The sequence below is a fragment of the Leuresthes tenuis genome, unplaced genomic scaffold, assembly GCF_036924035.1.
Source record: "Leuresthes tenuis unplaced genomic scaffold, fLeuTen1.0.hap1 SCAF_8, whole genome shotgun sequence".
Classification (NCBI taxonomy): Eukaryota; Metazoa; Chordata; class Actinopteri; order Atheriniformes; family Atherinopsidae; genus Leuresthes; species Leuresthes tenuis.
In genome coordinates, this window is record NW_027325362.1 from 21,649,979 (window position 1) to 21,666,226 (window position 16,248).

At 42.6% G+C, this 16,248-nt stretch overlaps 2 protein-coding genes across 2 annotated transcripts; one reads left to right on the top strand and one right to left on the bottom strand.

Annotated features, from left to right (window-relative positions):
- Window positions 1-1,704: 1,704 nt before the first annotated feature.
- On the bottom strand, window positions 1,705-4,803 carry fignl1 (fidgetin-like 1). The gene is made up of 2 exons (XM_072391403.1): window positions 4,650-4,803; window positions 1,705-4,026 (listed from the first exon to the last, which is right to left on the bottom strand). Exon 2 carries the CDS (start codon window positions 4,017-4,019, stop codon window positions 2,082-2,084), a length of 1,938 nt encoding a protein of 645 aa, XP_072247504.1. The 5' UTR covers window positions 4,020-4,026; window positions 4,650-4,803; the 3' UTR covers window positions 1,705-2,081.
- A 679-nt stretch (window positions 4,804-5,482) lies between these two features.
- ttl (tubulin tyrosine ligase) lies at window positions 5,483-12,966 on the top strand. The gene is made up of 7 exons (XM_072391404.1): window positions 5,483-6,232; window positions 6,445-6,523; window positions 6,654-6,886; window positions 7,993-8,128; window positions 8,211-8,480; window positions 9,769-9,912; window positions 10,162-12,966. The coding sequence occupies exons 1-7, from the start codon at window positions 6,064-6,066 to the stop codon at window positions 10,358-10,360; spliced, it is 1,230 nt and encodes a 409-aa protein (XP_072247505.1). The 5' UTR covers window positions 5,483-6,063; the 3' UTR covers window positions 10,361-12,966.
- Window positions 12,967-16,248: the final 3,282 nt, after the last annotated feature.

The window sequence follows — 16,248 nt, forward strand, 5'->3', positions numbered from 1 at the left end:
AACTGCATCTTTATTATTTAAGTGTGTTAGTCCAGATCCGAGAAAGTTGATTTATCTAAACTCACAAAAGTCCTCTTTTGGCCTAACACGATAGTTCATTTTCCTCTACTTTTAAGTAAATGAGTTGACTGACAACATTCAAGAATGCATTAGGAGAGTTTGAGGATGTGGGGATATTTCATTTTGGTATCTCAGAGCAGACATACACAGCAAGCTGTTTATTCACAAGGAGGTTGAATTTATATTTTTTTATCTTTTTGTTCCAAAATCAAGTAAAGGAAACAGTAAAGTGCAAGCTCCAGTCAACTATGCACACAGCATTTCTTAGTTTAATCAGTCTCCGTAGCCTTTTTCTCTGTTACATGCACACACATCGACCAATGCAGCGGAGGCATCACAGGGTTCAGCGGTTTTGGCCCAAGGATACTCAAGAACCGCCAACCTTCCACATGGCGGATGTCTGCTCTGCCTCTACCACCCAATGCAGCCTCGACTCGGTGTGGAACCGGTGAACCCTGTCACAAATAATCAAGCATGCAACTTATTTCAGTTTGGACACATTTACCTGTTGATACTTCTCTGCTTTCTCGTGGACACAGATGATGTTTCCCACCTACGTCCTCATTTCAGTCATCACGATTTGAATGAAACCTAACTAAAAAAGAACTTTTTTTTTTTTTTTTTTTCCTCCACCAGAATCCAATGTGTAACTTACGTGTTTGTGACCACTGCAGCAGTCACATCGAGCTCCGACAAAAAAAAAGAAAAAAAAGTCACACCATATGGCACGTTTTTCACCCCATACTCAACGGACTCTATAGATCCCCGTCAGCACCAGAGGAATTCTGCGCATCTGTCCCAGTCCAGCTGTGAGGAGCCCCTGTGTTCGCAGACCGCCCCCCGGGGAGGGCTTGCGAGCCTACTTGCACTGCTGGCGAATTCAACAAAGTTCCAATACAGTGGCCAAGTGCACAAGTCTGAAATATTTATCAGGGACTTGACAAAAAGATGAAAAATAAATGAAAGGCCTTTTTTCATGGTCTTCCAGATTTTCGAAGATTTGTTCATTAAATTTACATGAGAATTTCATTTCATGTGTGCACAATCTATAATGGTCTCCATGTATGTGTGAAGCAGTGAGGCGTTCAACTTGAAAAACATCATGTTAAAAATCTCTATGGACCAAAACTACCACTTTGGGACACCAGCGACTGAGAAAATTACCTTTAATGATAAAAAATATTTAAGAAACATACCTCTTAACCAGACATGACCTCTTTGGATGAGGATCTGTTCTAAAATAAAAGTACATGTGGCTTTTTCTCTAATAAAAGGGATGTATTGCAGTAACAGCTTTTGCTGTTGAGTCCACTGATGTCTTAATCACCAGCAGGAAGGGAAGAAAGGCAAAAAGAAGGTTTTTTTTTTAACATGAGACCCAGGATATTCTCGGTGTTGCCCAACTTCCGCGGATATGATTAGCACATCCCGCCTCAGGAACATTTCAGGACAGAGAGACCTTCAGTGGATCACACAGAGGAGGAGGAAGAGGAGGAGCGAGAGCAGCGTGAAAAGGGTTGCAATAAAGTGAAGGAAAAAGCTCTGAGACATAAACTTATGCAGATACGAGGGTGAAATCTTAGCATTTTTTATTTGATATCATTTTCTTTAGAATACGTGCTTCTGAGGCTGGGAACAGTGTCTGCACCGAATCCCAAAGCAAGTTTCTGAACCAAACTGCCTGCACAGCGCAAACTGTGGTGCGAGCTCCACCACGGGACCAACTGTGGGTACGAGGAATAGTAACACGTTTACGGCAGCATTTTCAAGATTCAACAAATAATCCTAACACTTCCCTGTTTTAGTAGCTCGTGTTAGCATTTCCCTTAAAACTGCGACATCTAGAAAATAAAGAATCAGCTTAATGGATCACAAAACATCAGGTTTCTCATGCAAATTAACTCATTCAAATGAACTGAAGGAATTGTGCGCAACAGAGCAGAAACATTTCCTCTGCTCGGTTCCTAACAACATCCACATCTTGTGCAAAGTTAGAAGATGGTGAAGCTGAGGAGCGGATTTTAACGTCCACATCCAAAAGTCTGATTCCACTCCTCATACAGCTCCAGGTCTTTAGACGACACACTTGGCCGTACGGTCTTTAGGGCCTCCTGGAAGTCACCGTGGAGAATCGGTCGCACCTGATCTGCGGTGATGAAGGCGATGTCGCTGAGCTTGATGCTGCGTATGGGCCCCAAGGCTGCCTCTCGGCATAGCTGAGTCATATCGGCTCCGGAGAAGCCTGCTGTGGCCGTTACCACACTCTCCAGCTCTTGGTCTCTCAGCTGGTTTTTCTCTCGAGCCATAAGGTTCGTCACTATCTGCCGTCGGGCTGCTGCTTCAGGCAGGGGGATGTACAAACGCTTCGCAAGGCGTCGACGTGCAGCCTCGTCAATCTCCTGGGGCCGGTTGGTGGCCCCCACCACCAGGATGCGGTCTTCTGCGGCTGTGGTGGCCCCATCCAGCTGAACCAAGAACTCAGTCTTTATCCTGCGCGATGAGTCGTGCTCCCCGTCTGTCCGCTGGGACAACAGCGAGTCGATTTCATCAATGAAAATGACCGCAGGCTGGTGGCAGCGGGCAATAGCAAACAGGGCTCGTACCATTTTTTCTCCTTCACCCACCCACTTGGACGTGAGCGATGAAGCACTGATGCTAAAGAAAGTGGCACCCGATTGACAGGCAATGCATTTTCCTATCAGCGTTTTTCCAGTCCCTGGGGGTCCAAACAACAGGATGCCTTTGGGTGGTCCACGGAGACCAGTAAAGATGTCGGGTCGCAGCATAGGCCAGACAACAATCTCCTGTATGGTAGTCTTGGCAAAGTCCAGGCCTGCTATGTCCTCCCAGGCAACGGGAGGCCCGTGGTCCATGATCTCACTCATGATCAGCTCGATTATCTTCGGCTCAAAGTTCTTTAGACGCTCATCCAGGATTTGAGGTTCTCGACTGGAATTTCCGCTCGCCACGCTGTCTTCCTCCTCCTGTCGTGGGATGGGTGACACAAATTTTGAAAATGCACCTCGAGGTCTGTTAGCCCCAAGAGATTTCTTCACAGTAGCTGCCATCCCAGATGTCTGACCTTTCTGGGGCTGATGGGAGTGTTTTTTATACTGATCAACGATGAACTGCTCTCGAGCCGTTTTGAAGTTGCTTCCTGCTTGCAGGTCGGCACCTCCTTGACCTCCGGGTTGCCCCCTGCTACCATTCCCACTGTCTGTATTGTAAAAATTTTTAGGTTTAGGTGGGTTGGAGGTAGGGAAGAATGAGGACTGATGTCTTTGTGAGCCCCCTGCAGGGTTCCCCTGTGGCAGAGTTGAGGAAGGATGACTTAACACAGACTGTGACCGTGCTGGAGGTCGGGGGAATGAGTTTGGATTGCCTGAGATCCCATCGGAGAATTTTGGCCTCTCAGCTGAAAAATTAGTTTGATTACTAGCAATGCTGTTAACCTCTGAGTTAGACTGTGGTGGTCCTGCCGTTTTAAACCACGCAGCCTCTGACCTGGCTGTGGTAAAGGGAGCAGAGGTGCGGCTGCCTTTGCTTTCAAGTCCCACTGGTATGTTGACTTCTGCAGGGGCCACTGTAAAGCCTTCTCCCTCCGTTTTAGCCTGAATCATCCTCTGCACAGAGGGCAACTGCATCACACTCTCCGTGGTGAGGGAAGACTCCCATTTGTCGCTGTAGTTCCTCTGATTACGGGCCAGATGGAGCGCGCTCTCTGCATAGTTGTTCAGCCCTGTGTGGGGGTCATCAGAGTCCAGCACTGCGGCGTAGCGCTCCGAGTAGGTCCTGAGCAGGCTGTCCATGCCGGCCTGAGAGAGCTGGGAGCTTGCCCATGCATACTGAATGGAGAGGATGTGGGCCCGGTAGGCATCGGCCGTCTGTTCAGGTGTACAGTTGCCAGATGAAATGTCAAAGGACCTCCTCTGCCATTCGTCCAGGTGTGCGCCGCTCATGCCTGGCCTGCTCTGGCCTGGTGAAGGAGAGGGGACAAATGTTATTAAAAATACATGACCTCAGTAAAAGCCAAGGCACACAGCACATCTGACCCAAACACACAAAAAGTTGCATCTGCTTATATTCCAGTCTGTGATATGTGAAGTACATGCAATGCTGAGGGTCTCACACATGGACAGAAAAAGAAATATGGATCATAAAAAGGTTGTTCACAATTATCTACAGGGGAGCAACAAAGCATTCCCGTCAGTTTATGTCTTTGTGTATTTAGCAGGTGTTTTGCAGCTATCTGTTGTTTTCTGATTCGTCCTGGTCATTCTGGAACTCGCTGTGATCGAATTGTATCATTCATAAAAATATCACTTTCACAGACTTGACAGAAAACAACACGCAGCTGAATGTCACAGTTTGATCAGTCCCAAAATACACGACTGAATAAAACGAGGCTAAAAGTTCAATTATCTTACATAACGAACGCAATTCTTCAACACAAAAGTACAGCTGCAACATTATGGTATACATTTCATTCAACCGACAACTACCATTGCATGCAATACAGACCTGCACTGTTTACCGTAACTACCCAAACCTCACAACAAGCCAGAATGAGAATGACGCACGTCACTTACTATTAGTGTAGTCTTCGGGTGATAATGTGACAAAACAACGAAATGCTACAAAACCATTAACTTTGAAATAGTTGACAAGAGTTAATGTTCGTTTTTGTCCATTTACATTCCTGTTTATTCCCGCCACTCGCTTCTTCTTCCTCAACACCACTTCCTGTCTGATTCCATTTCGGTAACCGGAAACTTTGTGTTAGAAATCTAGAAAATGAGTGATTTCAGCATTGTTTTAACGAATATTTAATAACAAGTGGAAATATTACGGATCTACTGTTTTTAATTGATAAAAGAAAAACAACATTCGAATGAAATTACAGTAACTATTAAGGTATAAACCACGTAAATAAATTCTTAAAACATATTGGAATGGGACCCAAAACTTGTCATAAGTAGGGGACGCTCCGCTTAGTTCGGCTCACCACCAGCTAATATGTTATTATTTCATGCGTAAAGCCCTGCGTAGTCTTACATAATGTATTTAAGCCTGATTTTGGTTACAACTCCTCTTGTAAAACCCTTCTAAGTTTTTACTTTGGTTAACACCGTCATCTTGTGGCCACCAAACGAAAGTGACGGCAAGCCTTAAATGATATTTAAAGTGTGATGCATTGTGGGAAATGCGGTACTCCAAAATACTTTATTAAGTCAGGCACGAAGAACGATTTAAATTACATAAAATAAATAATACTTATACATGAATTGTATCCGAACTTGAGCATACTTTGTTTTACAATTAACAAGAGACAGTATATCTACTACCCGTGCTATCAATGAAGGCCTAAACTACAATACCCACAATCGTGACGCTCTGTGTTTACGACAGTGGATGACAGCGGCTGCTGCTGAGCTTCAGAGAATAAAGCGCCGCGGTGGGTTGGAGAACAGTGTTTGTAACATTGTACAACAAACCCTCCAGGAGGATTTTAGTTTCCTTGCTAAATTGTAACAATTTTCCGCTCTGAGGACGCCTACCGTAAGCTTTCCCCAAGCTGTTGTTTAAAGTAGTCGCAGACCGTTAGCTGCTAGCTCATCCGGAGACGGGATGTAAATTAATCCAAACGAGAGCAGTCGCAGGAGCCGGTAGCAGCAGCCAGTCACACCCTTGTCTGGAGACAGCGACGGAACTTTGTGCACTGAGTAGTTTGCAAGAACTCTGTCACGTGTTTCAATGTCTTATACATACACATATGTAAGCCCCATGCTGTTGAATTTTAGTTTGACACCAGTTTGACTTAACTGGGAAGTGTGGACTGAATATGACTGACTCATTGTCATGGTACGGACAGAGGAGATAACCCTCATCAGCCTGTCTGCTGCAGTGCCAACCAGACAGCCGCAAAACTAGCTGGACAGTGAAATTATTTCATACACTAATTCGTCTTTGTTCTGCACGTTTATTTGGTGTCAACGCGACATCATGAATGCCCCAATGTACACCTTTGTTTCCCGTGACGAAAACAGCACCGTCTACGCAGAAGTTTCCAAAATCCTCCTTTCGACTGGACAGTGGAAGAGGCTGAAAAGAGACAATCCGAGATTCAACTTAATGCTTGGTGAACGGAACAGATTACCCTTTGGACGTCTAGGTAAATCGCTTTTTCAAATGAATAAAAAAATATTGTATTTGATAAGAATGTTAGAATGTGTGCTATATTTGGGGGCCACCCACTCAGGATGAGACAGCAGCTGTGACTGTGCAGGGCTACATCCTGTGGAAAAACGGCGTCTCTTGGGGATTTGCAGTCGAGGCTCATTGTACACGATTGTATCTGAAAGTGTCCTCAATTTGACTTTTCAGGCCATGAACCTGGACTGGTGCAGCTGGTGAATTACTACAGAGGAGCGGACAAGCTTTGCAGAAAGGCATCATTGGTTAAGTGTGTATCTGTCTTCTTGAATGTAAAATCTTTACCTTTTGTAATTTATTATAGTACTAATGCACTTGTCTAAAGGCAGATTATTCAAGGAGGATTAAATCAGCTGAACGTTCTCCTTCTTTACAATCAGGTTAATAAAGACCAGCCCAGAACTATCTGATTCCTGTAACTGGTTTCCGGAGTCCTACATCATCTATCCAACTAACCTCAACACCCCAGTCGCTCCAGCTACGAATGGCATCAGCCATCTGAAGAGCAATCCTAAAACAGATGAGCGAGAGGTCTTCTTAGCATCCTATCATGCTAAAAAAGAAAGTGGGGAGGGAACAGTGTGGATAGCCAAATCTTCTGCTGGAGCTAAAGGTAAAAATTGTTCTCTGTGCTTCTTCAATGCACGTCTGAGTTACTAATCTGCCTTAGTCTGTCGTTTTTTTCCTGTCATATTGATTATTATTGGATATATGCTATTGTTATAGATAGCTAACAAAATTAAATATAAGTCAGCTGACTAACATGTAGAATGTTGAAGTGTATCAGAGAGGAAGGTATGATAGAAATCTTCAGAGATGGGCTCAGTGTGTTGGGGTTGGCACATGATGTCGCGCACCGCAGCGGCTCGCGTCACAGGTGGCCGTTCTGTGGACAACATGGACAGGAACTCGCAGCCAACAGTTCAACATCTGGGGTGCAGAGACACTCCTTCTCAGTGACATGTTCAGGATTACACCATTTGTGGTTAACAAGCACTGTTCCTCCTCCTTCACTTTTACCTTTCTGTCTGCAGTCTCTGCCTCCCCACATAGTCTTAAGGTTCAGTCGAGAGGTGTGAGAGTTGTGCCTGCAGCCATGTCTTGATGAAAAAAAAAATTTAATAAAATATTGCTGCCTGCCTGATATTCCTGCTGTGTCCCTATCTGGGCTTCAGGCTCATTAATTTTATCTACCAGTTATCTCTCGCTTCCCATGATGATCGGGGGAAGAAATGGTTTAAATGTCCTCCTCCTTTTGTTCCATTTTGTTCCTCCTTTGTATCCTAGATGTCCCCTCTTCAACTTATCCTGATTTGGGGTCTCATTTCAGGCATTACTTGGGCTTTAGAAAGCTCAGTTAGCTGCCCCAACAGGTTAACATATTTCCCGTTGCCATGGGTACGCATCATAACAGATGTAAGAAATTGGCAGCATTACCAGTGGAAGTCTTTCTTGCAGCACAGCATCCAAACCAGCATAGAAAAAAGCTCAGGAGAAAAGCTCAAGAAGATGCAAAGAGAAACACCATATGTCCAGACCTACTGTGGTCGGTGCCATTCTAGAATGGTAGTTATGATAGTTTTTGAGTTCTTTCGAAAAGTTTGGAGACACCTGCCCTTGATTATTATCCTAGTGTAATCTACTGTTTACTACATTTGTGAGTCTTAAACTTAGAATGACTCCAGTAGCAGATTAACACGTATATTTTTATTTCAACAGGTGCTGGTATTCTGATATCACATGATGCTAATCAGCTGCTGGAGTTCATTGACAATCAGGGTCAGGTCCATGTTATTCAAAAGTACCTGGAGAAACCTCTGTTGCTGGAGCCAGGCAATCGGAAGTTCGACATCAGGCAGGTCTTTTATTCTTAATGCAAATCCACAGAGAATCTCCCAGGACTTTGTAACTTAGACTGTATGTTATGTCATTGCTAGGAGCTGGGTGTTAGTGGACAACCACTATAACATCTATTTATACCGAGAGGGAGTGTTGCGGACCTCATCAGAGCCCTACAACAGCTCTGACCTCCAGGACATGACCAGCCACCTGACCAACCACTGCATCCAAATGGAGCACTCGCAGAACTACGGACGATATGAGGAGGGGAACGAGATGTTCTTTGACGAGTTCAGGCTGTACATGCTGAACACTCACAATATCACCCTGGAGACCACCATATTACCTCAGATCAAGCACATCATAAAGTAGGTGCATTTTGGTTTTTTTGGTCTTTTTCTGAACATTTCAAAGGAAGGGACAGGTTCTTAAAAACTTTTGTAGCTTTCAGAGGATTTGACTAGAGTGGTTGCCACTAAGATACTCGTGGATCGTTTCATTGCTAGAATATATTTAAAAACTATATATTTTCTTATATTTGATAGTTTCCTCAAGTCAAGCCAAATTTATTTATATAGCACATTTCACATACAAAACAATCCAAAGTGATTTACATAAAATAAAAGCATTGCAGCGGGCAGTTGGAGAAGCATTAAAAATACATAAAAGAATATAAAGAGAAACAAATAAAATAATTCAAATTAAATTAAAGGAGCATACAAGCCAGACTGTGCAACAGGGAAATTATTAGTTTGGATTCACATAAATTTTTGATGAAAATAACCCTGCAGTGATAATACCTACAACTAACCTAACAGCTGCAGTTCTCCTGGTCTTTATTTCCACTGAACATCCTCCATAGGTGGTCATGATAACAGCTGGAGGATACATCATAAACAAACATATCTTGTACAAACAGGACAAGATATTTTCCTTACTTTGAATATTTAACTTGAAATGAAATGGTTCAATCAATTCAATCAATTTTTCAAGCAATCGTACCAAAGTGTGGACCCCAGTTTTATCATTGGTTGCTGGATTTTTATGTAGTGTCATGAAGTACAGTTCACTTAGAGCCATGACAAAAACAGCTCTTTCCCAGTGGTCATCTTTGGCTGTCAAATATAGCACAATGTATGTCCTCTTACTATCCATTCATTTTTCCAAACCCGTTTAATCCAATTCAGGGCCGGGGGGGGGGGCCTGTAGCCTATCCCAGCTGTCATCGCGTTTGAGGCAGGATACACCTTGAACAGATTCATCACAGGGGTCTTAAAGACTATTTCTGTTGAAAATCAAGTTAATCCACGTTGACAAGTTCACATGTTACCTCGTTTACATGTAGCAGAAGACATCATGAGTCAATTAAGCGGTCATTACCAAGGAGATCCTGTACAGGAGCTGCAGCCTAAATCAATCTGCTGAACACTAAACCAACTCTCTGAACATTGTTAACGACATATTTGCTACACAGCATGTTAGCATAAAACTGCTAGCAAGTTAGCATAGTACTGTTAGCGAGGTAGCATAAGACTTTTTTTTTATACACTTTGTAGTCTATAAAGGAGTATGATAACATTTTAGTAAGTGAGGTTTACTAATCACGTCTTCTGTCACCTACCTATACTCAGTGTTTGTTATTGTGTGGTTTCACAGGAGCTGTCTGACGTGTATTGAGCCTGCAATCAGCACCAAGCACCTATCCTACCAGAGCTTCCAGCTCTTTGGATTTGATTTCATGGTGGACGAAAGCTTCAAAGTGTGGCTCATTGAGATTAATGGAGCTCCAGCCTGTGCACAGTCAGTATCGCTTATGTTGAAATGTCCCCTTTGTTTGCAACTTAATCAGTCGTGTTTTAATCCACATTATTTATTCCTTTAAATCTAGAAGTCTTACAGTTTCACAACTCATTCTACATCGAAGGAAGTCATGTGATTGAATATTCTGTGCTAGATTTTGAATCGATTACAGATGGCTATCAGTTATATTAGGTCTGTCTCACAGGCTTGTGGAAAAATCTAAACTTCTACTGTCTTTCCCTCATCCAGGAAACTATATCCAGAGCTGTGTCAAGGTATCGTGGATGTGGCCATTTCCAGTGTCTTCACTCTAAACAGCGGCAGTGACTCCTCATCTGCTTCCTCTTCACCTTACTCCTCCTCCCCATCCTCACTGTTCACCACCAGCTCCTGCTCCTCTCCCAAACTGAGAGGGCCTCTTCATGTGGGTCCTTTCACTCGACTGTAAGCACATGCGCAGGAGCCCCCCTTGCCTCCTCTGTGCTTGAAGCTTCTTCCATACTCTGTCCTCACTCCTCAACTCTGCCAAGCTGAGACAGTTTTTTCACCTCACCTTTCTCAGCTGGAGGGAGACTTTCTTCTTGTGGAGTTTGCTGAATTCTAAAAGCGCTCCCGGCTTTTCTCTCTGATCATGCATATTATGAATGTGATGGTGTTGAACTGTCCACTAAATTTTGGGGGAGTTTCTGAATGACAACAGTTCCCTTCCATCTCAGCTTCATCCCCAGATTCTTCCCGAACAGTTTAATAGAGGTGTACAGGATGCCGAGAAGCTCCAACTGAGACTGTAGTGCCTTACATTTCAAACCATGAACTGCCAGCTAGCTTCATCCGTTTTTAATTTTTACATGTTCTATTAGCCGTTGCACTGTTGCTCAACTTAAATGAATGCCGTCAAGATGAGTCTTCAAGAAACGGGAGAACAGTGTCTAATAATTAAGAACTTGTTGAACTTGTGGAATTATGATTACGATTTACTCATCAGACACTTTTCTTATGTTTTTTTTTTTTATTTATTTTTGTAGCCCACCTGCAGCTACCAATTACTTTGAATGAGTTTAAAACCTAAAAACCTTCCCCTGTATTGACTAACTTACTAATACTGTGTGTCTGATGAGATGAGACATTCAAAATGCCAAGATTGGCTTGAACAGTAACATTCCTCTTAGATTGACCATGATACTACATATTATTTACATTCAGGGCAGCTGGGTTGCATGAGTGAGTAAAGAGATGGTTCATTAAAAAGAAAACCCAGGTTTGAGTCCATGTAAGCTCTGCTTGTGTTCCAGACTTTTCAGCAGCAGAGAAGAAAGAACTCTTAAGTGTATCAGCCTTGTTTTGCTGTGTTATGAACTAAGTCATGTAATGCTGATTTCTTCTTCTTCTGTTGTTGTTGTTTTTGAAGAGTGCATGTTTGTGTGAAAGCATGAAGCCTACAAGCCCCCTCAGCACAATCTGCTGTAGAGGACTGCCTGTAGGTCTGTTTTGGGTTTTTTAAAATTTTTATTTCTGACGTAGAACCGCTAGACTGTCATTGTGAATCATGTTTTTGAACTGTTGAAAAGAAAGTAGAGTAGATTGTACAGAATGTCCTTCAGATTATTTTAAGCACGACCCCATGAAAAAAAAAACTGGCTTGGCATAATAACCTTTTGTCAGTAAGGCCGGGAATATACATGCTGTTAAGTTCGCACTTATGTGGTTGCTATGGTTACGTCCCATATCCTGTGTTTATTTGGAGCATAGGATGCGCTTAACGCTACACTATATCCAAGACGATGTGGAGGTGACTGATAGAGACATTGTTGTGACTGGACAGCCAGTCTAATGTCATCTACCATACAGCTGATGCCTTTCCCCCCCCCATGGTCGTAGCATCAGCCACATACTAACCTCCTTTATTGGCACCTCCTTCTTCGCTTGCATCCAGCAAAATCTCTGGAGTTCTGTATGGTCTCATTTGGCTGGTGTATACCAGAGTGGAACACTCCGGTAACAGGTGTAGTTCTCAGGAGAGTATGTGACCAATTAGGCCCACGACAAAAATGGTTGCCATGTTGAAAAATAAGTATCATTTTGGCCTTGAACAAATGGGTGGAATCCAAAACACACAACCCTCCTTGATTCTTGTTACACTGGTATAAAGTGGTAAAACATAATGTGTCAACAGCATTAAGTACCTTTTAACTACTGTTTTTTTCATGGGGTCCTTAAATATTTCCTTTTTTTCTGCTATATTAGCTAAATCTCTTTGTGATTAAACAGGATCTTAGAATTGTAGCAACCAACATGACTTGTGTGTTACATTGTTCCGTTAGTTTAACAGTTCTGACAGCTGCGCGTTATAGGCAGACAACTGTTGTGCCTCCTGGGGCTCGTTCGAACTACAAATAAGTCATCGATTATGCGTCGTCCAAGTAGGCATGTTTGTCTTAGAGTTACAATTTGCAGGTGTTTCTCTCGCTTCAAATTGGGGAGGCTTCGCTTGCCTTATTGTGAGTAATTAAGGTAGACCATTTATGTTTTTAGCCACCTTGTATTTGCGTTTACAAGAAAAATGAAGGATATGTTGGCAACTGATCAATGAGCTCTGCTGCATGTGGAAGATAATGATGGAAGTTGTAAACGAGTGACTGACTGCTGATGTTGGAAGTTTGAGATGTAAATTATCAGTATTTGTTTGAAGGGAAGGGTGCCTTAGGGGAGTTGCTGTCGATAAGAGGAAAAGGCACCTTCATTTAGCCTCCCTCATCACAAAACCTCCGTTATTTCTTTGCACATTGTCGGACTCCTCTTCTGATGTTTTCTTGTGTGTTTCTCTTCCCGCATCATTACCAAAGATAAAATTCTGTCCTGCTGCATTTTCATTAACGAATAATGTTTTGTACTTAACCACAATCGGAACATTGACAAGGCAGCGTGACCCGAGAAAGCAAGAATCATATCCAGGTGTGCTGTGTTTTTGTTAGGTGATGTTTTGCTCCAGACCTTGCATGAACATTTGTCTTCATGAGAAACAGAACTACAATAAAAGTCATTACGCCTCTGTCATTCGTGCTTCTGCTCTTACGTGATCCACTTCATTTGTTCAACACGCACAATTCTAAATCTTTTCCAGAAACATTGGCTGTATCTCTAATAGAAGTATTGTTTTGGCTTTGAAGCAACATTGAACAAAATGAGGACGGCTTAGTTTTTTCTGGACTATGACTGTAACTTCTGGGTAAAGCCCAATGAAAACAGATGTTTCTGGACGAATAATACAACACCTGCTAAGTCAAAGTTCAGTTTTTACTTCTAAATTTACATGATTTTATTATATCTGATATGAAATAGTTACTACTACAAGGATAAATCTGAGACAATACTCCCAGAGCACGAACTCTACATCAAACAATCAAATCCGAAGAGTTGTTTCATTCCTGAGCCAAGCACCACTTAAACTTGGAGGCCAGAAGCTACTGCCTCTTCAAGGTCAAAAGTAAAGTTGTCTTCTTCATCTGGAAGAGTTATTCAGGAAAGAAAAGAACTTACTGAAAAGACAAATAAATGCATCAAATCATTCTGTTTTTATCTCACCTAATCCAGTTTATCTGCATTAGATGATTTTGCACACTACTGCTTCAGAGCCTTGTTAAACCAATCCTTGTTTAGATAAGCATCTGTGAGACTCTTAAAACTCTATTTCAGAAGAAAGGACTCCAAAAAGCGTGGGAGACTGTTTGATAAAAGAGACACCTGCGTTTCAAATAAACAGATCTCTTAGAATTGTTTTTTTTTTAATGAGACTGGCGGAAGAGAACATTAATAATGTTCGAAAAGAGTGTAAAAATCATATTATGGAACCATACCCCTAAAATAATTAACACTCCTATATGGATGCTGATCAAGTTTAAACAAACGGAAGATACAGTTATAACTGGATGTTGAAATGTTACTCATCTTCCGCCACGAGATGTCACTGCGGTGTTTGATGACGTCAATTATATCAAGGCTAAAATACCAATAACGACTGTGAGTTTCCGCCGGGTGCGGTGGCGCGCGCCTGTAATCCAAGCTACCGGGAGGCTGAGGCTGGCGGATCGTTTGAACTCAGGAGTTCTGAGCTGCAGTGGACTATGCCGATCGGGTGTCCGCACTAAGTTCGGTATCGATATGGTGCGCCTGGGGGAGCCCGGGAACACCAGGTTGTCTAAGGAGGGGTGCAACGGCCCAGGTCGGAAACGGAGCAGGTCAAAGCCCCCGTGCCGCTCAGTAGTGGGATCGCGCCTGTGAATAGACGCTGCAGTGCAGCCTGAGTAATACAGCGAGACTCAGTCTTTTTGCACTATTTCTGCTCTTCAACACACTCAACGCACTGCCCGCGCCTCATAACGACACGTTTTCATACCTTTTAGCAGCTTCCTCGCTGCTTCTCTGACTTCTCTTTTCATTCTAAACCACGGCTGTTTCTTGCTCCTGCAGCGCCTCCACCTGGACAACACGACCAATGACCATCACGCACAGCTTCACAGAGACGCATTCAAAGAAGCTGCTCCACAGGACAATTGTCAATGGGTTTAATGGGCTGCCATGTTTTTACAGATGCCAAAACATATAATAATCATATAATACATATAATAATCCTGAAACTGAAGCTGCTACAGGCTTAGACTGCTGGGGGACCTCATCTGTCACACCTTTCCTCACTTTGCTCTCTTTTCCCCCCTGTTTAATTTCTCAATTGATTTTATGTACATGTGACATTATTGTGGTTATTAACGTATGTTTCCCTGTTCCAACAGGTATCCTTTGAATGGCGTTATGGTGTTTTTCCCCCCTCTTTTCCCTCTTTTCTGTCTTCTCAAACCCCAGCTGGTCGAGGCGGATGGCCACCCTTCCTGAGTCTGGTTCTGCCAGAGGTTTCTTCCTGTTAAAAGGGAGTCGTTCCTTTCCACAGTCGCCACAGGCACGCTCAGGACGGGAGATTGGACTGAAGACAAGTTTCTGTGCAATCTGTTGGTTTCCTTAGCTAGCATATTATTTTTTGAATTGGCTCTATATGAATTAATTGGATTATGATTACAATGAACTGAATTCCAATTGGCTTGAATTGGACTATATTACTTAAGTCCCTCGAGATGACAATTGTTGTAATCTGGCGCTATATAAATAAAACTGAATTGAATTGAATATTTAAGGGAAAGCAAAGGACACTTAACTATTTGACCATATTCCCACTGTTTCCTGTCCTCTTCTTTCAGTTAATCAGTAATCATACTGAACTACAACTACATACTTTGTATTCATTTTCTAAGTTTCTCAGTTTTGCTTGAATTCATATGTTTACACAAAAGGAATGATTCGATTTAAACATTCCTTCAACATCCTTTAAATCCTGAGTCCCTCTTCAGCTAAATCAGAGGAGAGAAACCAAAGGCCAGGCTGGTCGAGTTGAATTATTTTAGTTTATTTTGACAGTCTTTAGTGCTCTGAGCAGTGTTGTTATAATATCTCAGATTATGTGAAAATATGTTAATGAGTGGAAAGACCTCTGATGTTTCACATTTTGGTGTTGGTCTGAATATGAATAATCCTGCCTCTGACTGCAGGAGGATCATTTAAAACAGAACTTTACCTTTTTAGCATAGCACTTCCTTTGTTTTCTTCTGAGGTCATTTCTCTGTCTTCACAGACTTGCTGATCGATCAGCGAGGAAATTCAGCGGGAGCTCAGAGATGCTTCTTCATCCTCCATGTTCACCAGCATCTCCTCCTCCTGTCCCAAACTCAGAACCTCTCTGAGTTCAAGCCTCTTTGTGCTCTGTCCTCACACCTAAACTCCACCTGAGAGGCAGCACATGCTGGAAATCTGACTTCATTTCTTCCTTTATCTGCGAGAGCTGGAGGAATCTTAAATATACAGAGACTCTGCACTGGGAGATTATTATTAAGACGACGACTGTGAACTGATCAACAGACGTCCCAGCAGTTTGTGAACAAGGACAGATGGCTCTCCATCCCAGTTCCAGCAGTGCTTCAACCCAAACTCTAATTAACATCTGAACAATGCAGAAATGGTTCAACTGAGACTGTCAGTCTGCACATCTTCAACCACATTCTGAAAAATGCTGCCAGTAAAGTCTCAGTGTCACAGTGAAAATTAAATATTCTAATGTTTGTGCTCTCTTGATCTTCTAACAAAAAAAAAATTGGCACTGAAAATTCTCCTATCTGTGGATTTAAACAGCGTGTTTCAGTGTGATAAAGATTATTCACATAATAAGGGAACTGCTTTTCTACATGTCTGAGAAAAGGCTAATGTGGCCAACATCTGAAATAAAATTGACACTTG

What these genes read in the sequence shown, in the direction of transcription:
- fignl1 (XM_072391403.1), bottom strand. Translation starts at nt 4,019, where the DNA reads ATGAGCGGCGCACACCTGGACGAATGGCAGAGGAGGTCCTTTGACATT.
- ttl (XM_072391404.1), top strand. Translation starts at nt 6,064, where the DNA reads ATGAATGCCCCAATGTACACCTTTGTTTCCCGTGACGAAAACAGCACC. An exon ending in AGAAAGGCATCATTGGTTAA is followed by an intron (nt 6,524 to 6,653) that starts GTGTGTATCTGT and finishes CTTTACAATCAG; the next exon opens with GTTAATAAAGACCAGCCCAG. An exon ending in ATCTTCTGCTGGAGCTAAAG is followed by an intron (nt 6,887 to 7,992) that starts GTAAAAATTGTT and finishes TTATTTCAACAG; the next exon opens with GTGCTGGTATTCTGATATCA.